Source organism: Thamnophis sirtalis, unplaced genomic scaffold (assembly GCF_051295495.1).
Source record: "Thamnophis sirtalis isolate CommonGarterSnake01/CBP01778 unplaced genomic scaffold, rThaSir2_p1.2 scaffold_1, whole genome shotgun sequence".
Lineage (NCBI taxonomy): Eukaryota > Metazoa > Chordata > Lepidosauria > Squamata > Natricidae > Thamnophis > Thamnophis sirtalis.
The window spans coordinates 109,922,067-109,928,755 of record NW_028261381.1 but is presented as its reverse complement, the minus strand read 5'-3'; the positions used below and the strand labels follow the sequence as shown (position 1 = coordinate 109,928,755).

The 6,689-nt window shown below is 37.1% G+C and overlaps 1 protein-coding gene across 1 annotated transcript in view; it reads right to left on the bottom strand.

Moving 5' to 3' along the window:
- Positions 1-2,810: 2,810 nt before the first annotated feature.
- Positions 2,811-6,689, bottom strand: part of TTC9 (tetratricopeptide repeat domain 9) — a 39,068-nt gene continuing 35,189 nt past the window's right edge. The window contains exon 3 of the mRNA XM_087721667.1: positions 2,811-3,684. Within this exon, the coding sequence (XP_087577793.1) occupies positions 3,605-3,684 (80 nt within the window). The 3' untranslated portion in view covers positions 2,811-3,604. The remainder of the gene's footprint in view (positions 3,685-6,689) is intronic.

Here is a 6,689-nt window from a genome sequence, read left to right as displayed (position 1 = left end):
GATATGTGGCTTAGTTTAAAATAACACCTGACGGCCGTGACCAAGGGGGCCTTTTGCCAGGTTTGCCTGGTATGTCAGTTGCGCCCCTTCCTGGATCAGAATGCTCTGTGCACAGTCACTCATGCCCTCATCCTTTCTCGCCTGGACTACTGCAACACTCTCTACACGGGGCTGTCTTTGAAGAGCACCTGGAAGCTTCAGCTGGTCCAGAATGTGGCTGCGCGGGTTATCATAGGGGTACTTAGGTGCTCCCATGTTACATCCCTTTTAGGCGGCCTGCACTGGTTGCCGGTTGTTTTCCAGGTGCGATTCAAGGTACTAATTATGACCTTTAAAGCGCTCCATGGCTTAGGCCCAGGGTACCTGCGAGACCACCTACTGCCACCAGTAGCATCCCACCATCCAGTGCGATCCCACAGAGTTAGCCTCCTCAGGGTGCTGTCAGCCAGACAGTGTCGGCTAGTGACCCCCAGGGGGAGAGCCTTCTCTGTGGGAGCGCCTTCCCTCTGGAATGAGCTGCTGCCAGAGCTTCGCATAATCCCCGACCTCTGGTCCTTCCGACGCGCCCTAAAAAGTTGGCTTTTCCAGCAAGCCAACCTGGCCTGAACAGAATAAAATAAATGATTAATTTAATTGTTAATTTAATCTAATTTTTAAATTTTTATTGTTAATATTAATTGGATTTGTTTTTGGATACTTTATTTAATTTCCTTTTTAACTTTTGTAATATGTGCTTTTTTTAATGTACGCCGCCCCGAGTCCTTTGGGAGAAGGGCAGCATATAAATCCAATAAACAAACAAACAAACAAAACTCAACAAATTTCTTAGCAACATAAGTACTGGGCTCAATTGTGGTTGTTAGTCGAGAACTATCTATAGACAACAGTCACTTTCATTTTCAAAAGCTTGATAATAATGCATATCCTAATATCCGTATTGTTTTTGTTGTGATAACCTCTTTTCAGTGCTGGATTGACTTGTTTTCCATTATCTTCTGCTGAAGTTTTGGTTTGAAGAATTCTTCCTTGACCTCTATAAATTAATATACTTAGGATGGACAGTATTCATTATTGTTTAGGGCATGTTGTTCAGTTGCTGAAGAACCAAACTTCTTGTTATGCAATCACCAATATATTTCCCTTTTCTTGTCAAACTAATTTTTCAGTTTTCCCACTGAAGTAATTTTTTTGTGGGTACTTTAAAAGTGGGAAAGAAGGTGATGTGTGCAATTAAGCAGCAATCCCCATATATCCATCTAATGGAAAACTCTTACGTAAATGTATTTTTCTCTAATAGCAAACGATGTGAGTGATATTATTATATCTCCAGGTGTTCTGGCATTTCCACCTACAGTAAATATTAATAGAAAAAAACACCATGTCACATAGTAATTGTCTGCATTTCAAAGCCCCCTCAACTTTTCTTTTGTTCTTTTGAAATCAAAAGCCTTTTTTTCACTTGAATATTCTTCTGAGCAGGTGAAAGAAGTTAAGCTTTAAAGTAGCTACGTAGCATTTTTTGCAGTGTGTTTACCATTTGATAATATGAGCAAGTTCTGAATTCTGCATTGCTTTAGAGAAGGAGAAGCAAAGCTTTTTTTATATATACACACTGCACATTTCCAGGCCATTTCATATGATTAAAATTTCATAGCAATGGCAAGTTTTCATCTCTCTGCCTTTCTGTCTCCGAATGTCTTCGGCCTTGCTCACAATTTTAAATTGTCATTGACTGTTTGAAATGTCAGGACAGTAGAGGATGCCCAACAGCTTTGGGTATTTTTACTACGCAATTCTCAAAGCCATGGCTCTTTCCCTGGGCCATTGTAGGAGGGGGGGAGGGGGGAGGCTTACAGTGGTGAGGTAGATAAGGCCATTAATGGCTCTGATTCAGGTGATTCAGTAACATATTAACACTTTGGCTAGATCATTTTAACATGTTGGTTGCTGCATTTTGATGTCTTCTAATCCTGAACCGTTCTCATCATTCTTAGGAGCTAGCCAGTAATTCAGGGATCTGAAGTCCAGGTCCCAGTTTAAGAGTTTCTTAAATATTGATATTCTATAATATTTGCTGAATTACTGAAAAGCATCATGTTTTAGTTTGCCTTTTTAAGGTAAAAAAAATACAAATTTATATCAGTCAGAAATACAACATATATGAGAAAATCATGGGCTACCTCCAGGTGAGGAGAATTTAATAGTTATAAGCCTACATCCTTTAATGTGTAGATAGAATAATCCATTTTCCATAGTTTTGATAAGACTTTTCTTTAAAAAATAATCCCTAGATTTCTTTTTTCAGAAATCACTATAAATTCATAAAGAAAATTATTTTGGTTTTTTTTTTTTTCAGTTGTATTCATCCATTGACTCATTGGGAAACTCTTTGAAATGGTAATATGCTTCTTAATGTGATTGAAATATCTAAATCATGCAATTGCAATACAATTGATGAATAATCTCTCTGGAATAATACTGCACCCCTCACCCGCCCTCTTAATTTTATTGTGTGGGATTAAAAGAACCTGTAATTCAGTAGCACATTCGTGAAGTCAGATATTCTGGGTTTAAAAGGCAGTTTAGAAGCTAAAACTGGGTTTCTGACATTTGACAAATCATGCCCTAAATTTCTCACTAGCATTAGAAGGATATTTGGACATTGCTTCCTGTTTTGCCTGAATTGGATAAACCAATGAATGTTTTGATTTGGGGGATTACAGCCTGATCCGTTGCAGCCTTGAGTTAAAAATAACAAATGAAAACAAGCAGGAAAGTATCAAGACAATGTGTAAGAATTGCAAGCTTAGTCCAGTGAACCAGTAATATAATTTAGCACTGTACAAATATTAGTTAACAAATTCTCACAACACCCCCTGTGAGGTAGGGAGACATTTTTGTTCCCTCTATACAGATGGAAAAACTGAGGCACAGAAAAGTTAAGGTGTATATTAAGATGGTGGCAAGCCCATAATTCAGTGCTTCAATTTCTATAATCTGAAAACTAATTATAAAATCATGCTTCCCCTTTATGTATTAGAGCCCAGCCATGCCTTCTAAGAAATAATATGTGGGGTTGTTGCCTGTTAACAACATACATTTGATATTAAGTAATTGTTCCAGTTTTCATCCCCATATAGAACAGCATCTTTCACATTCTCATTTAGATACTATCCCATGCCCAAACTCTCAACTTTGTTGAACATTCTGTACTACGTAAAATGTACTACAAGGGAGTTTCATTAAATATATATATATATTTTCTTCATTAGCTATTGTCTTCGTATTTGAAGAGAAAAGGAGGATCTCTGGAAGGCTGCTGTGACAAAAGTAGCAGAAGATAAGCACAAGGCAAAATGAATCCTTTTTCTATTGCTCTCTTCATCCAAATTCCCAGAGCAATTGTGCTAGGAGGACTAGAATGTTATCACTAAGCCAGCAAATAGCCAAAGCTAGAGCCAGGATCTCTTCTTAGATCAAAAGTAACATCAGGAGAGGAGAGAAAACTTGTCGATCTAATGTGAAGCCAATGAGAAGGACAATTCAACCAGTGATCATTTAGGGGAGGACGTGTCCATTTAGGCCCACAGAACTGGGTTTCTTCTTACAATGTTTCTTTTTCCCTCTGGGAACATCTGCTAAGCTTCATTTCTGTCAGCTGGATGTACCGTACAACATTGGTATCTGCAGGGAAAAATAATTAAAATACATCTACTTAATATAACTTTCTTCTTGAAATATGCAACAACCACATTTGTAGATCATATTCCCAACTGGTAATAAAATAAGGGAAGGCTATTTTAGGAGAGATCAACCATCAGCTTGAGAATATGGCTAGTTTTTCTATCATAGAACTCAAATACCAAGCCAAAGTACTTTGCTAAACTCAAACCAGACAAACTATATGATATTAGTATGTGAGGTATATATCATGTCCTTGTTACCCACTAAGCACTGAGCGTATTCCAATTAGCATAGCCTCATTTACTCCTCTCCACAACCTGTGTTGCCTATACATGCAACATGTATGAAATAACCATGATTGACTGTGCTTTATATTTTGCAAAGGAAATAATGTGACTTTAAATGCCAATGGTGCAATGGAGACCAGCTCAAAATATAGGATTTGTCTATCAGTGGGTATGACAAGAAGCTAGCTGTTGGAATGGTTGGATTGTGGGGCACCAGATCTTTGTTGATAGTCCAATTCTTGAAATTACCTATCCTTTGTCTACATTGACAGGGTACATATATGAAAATTATGCAGGTATTTAATTCCTACCATATCATTGTAGTGTCAATCTCCTTGAATATGTATGCAGCAAAAAATACAGAAATTGTCTTGATTACTGCATTTAGGCATGAGTTAATATATAGGCTCAGAAATAATGAAATCTGACACTCTACTGGTAGTAGCTAACGCTTAGGGGGAAAAATCATAAGAAAAAATGAATGTGAGAGACAAAGATTAATTCGATTTTCGACAGTATGTAAAGAGCATCCATAAAAAGTTCAGAGTTAGAAGGTTTAGCACTTTGTGATCAAAGATGTGCAATTGGAAATTTCATAAAATATCTGGTAGGGAGTCTCTCAGCCTCAATTTTTTTTTCCAATTACTACTCCCAACAGTTTCAATCATCATGGATAGCAAGGAAGAAGGTGGAAGTTGCCATTGAGTGGAATCAGGAGCTCTGTAGGTTGCCCATCCTTACCTGAGAAAAAAGATACATATTCTACACATTCAAAGTACAAATATTCATTTTTTTAATTAAAAAAACTCCCCCGTTTCTCTTTTGATGTAGATATAATTTCCCGTTATGTTGTCTGCTTTTTATGTGATGTCATAATTCAGCCTTGGACTGATCAGGAAGATTGAAAGATATATTAAATAAATAATGAAATATTTATAATTTGTTGGAAGAGTAGCTAGGAAGTCGTTTTATCAGTTCCCTTCTTAACACTTGTACTGCTTGCTTTAAGAAATTGAAGATGGAAAACCGAAATGCAGCTACTTTATATATTGTGCACAATACCAGTTTATACCAGTTACAAAACTCCAAAGAGCCTTCAAAATATACAGTAGTTACAAATACCATCTTTGCTATTAAAACAGTGTTCAAACCTTGTAATATGTATAATATATTCTCTGTCACTTGAATCTCCCCCCACCTCTTTCTTGGCAGAGATATGAAACCTTGAATATATGCCGAGTGAACTAAGAGGGATAATTACCTAGATAGACTTAAAAATCACACATCCTGAAGATCACAGAAACAATCAGACAAATTTCTAAAATGATAGAGAAGAGGTGTGTGATAGGGGGATGGGCAGGGGGGCCTAAAACGCCAAGTAGAGAGCATGTCTTTTTTTTGTCAGCACAGAAGGAAATGGACCTATGGATAAGTTCATGCATATGAATACTTTCTCAAATGCATTTTCTTTTCAAGACTTGGAGATAAAATAAGATTTAATCAAAGATATAACGTTTTGTAGCCAAAAAAAAAAAAAAATCCCTCAGCCAATTTTTACTGCAGATTCTTGGGCTTGGTTATCCAAATCCTAGGTAAGGTATTCTTCACGGAAACCGTTTTTTCAAGCTTTACCCCTTTTTTTCTATACAATTGTACTAACAAATGTGTTATAAGGCAGGTATTCTTGTTCTTATTTCATTTTACACATTAACATGATTTTCTTAAACCTCCAACTGGAAGCATAATCCTGCAACTACCCCTCCCCCCCCAATCAATGTGTTTATGCCACCCATGGCTTGAGTTTGGCTTAACTTGACGTTGCCAGCCATTGGAGTTAATTTATCCAATTATACTTACAATGTTTGTGGCTTAGCATAATGATGAATACCAGAATTTTGACAGTGGGTCGGATTCAGACATTGCTTTAAGCTTGTGCTGTTCAATTTTTGATGTGTGAATCTACTCATCTGGTTTATTAAATCAAAGCATTTTTAAACAAACGGTGGCTTTTATTTCTTTCACATTCTTTAGTATGTTGTGTGATATTTTCATTTATTTTAAAAAGCCTATAAAATGTCTTTGAGGATGTATGACAGCTCAAGAGACTTTACTGATCCAGAGATATTCACTGAGGAGCCAAAAAATATAATGTAAGTATGTTGCATGGCAACAGTGAATCTAACTAATGGCAGCAACCAGGACAATTTCAAGCTGCACTGCACTCCAGAGGGAGGGAGGGAGGGAAAGAGGGAAGGAGGGAAAGAGGGAAGGAGGGAATTACATATCTTTTTTAGTGTAGATATGTTATTTATTGACAGACGGGTTATAATCACTCTTTTACAGTCCTCATTGTGACCACATACTGTGAAACTTACCAATTTAAAATCTTCCATATTTTTCAAACTGTCGGGGGGGTGGGTGTTGCTGGGACAAATATTTTCCTAGATGTTATTTCTCTTTGATTTCACAGTCAGATCTGTCTGCTGTCTGTAACATCTGATTATATAGATCAGGGATAGGTCATCTGTTAGTGCCAAAGTCTCCCTGGACAATTTGAGAACATGTCACGGTTGCCATCATAGAATTGTTGCCATAGGAAATCAACCTGTTCATAAGATAGTTGCTATAGGGGACATGGTCAGTCACAGAAGTGCCATGTAATAGAATAGTCATCCAAGCAAGTCTCTATCACTCCACCTGAATCCTTCTAGAACTCAA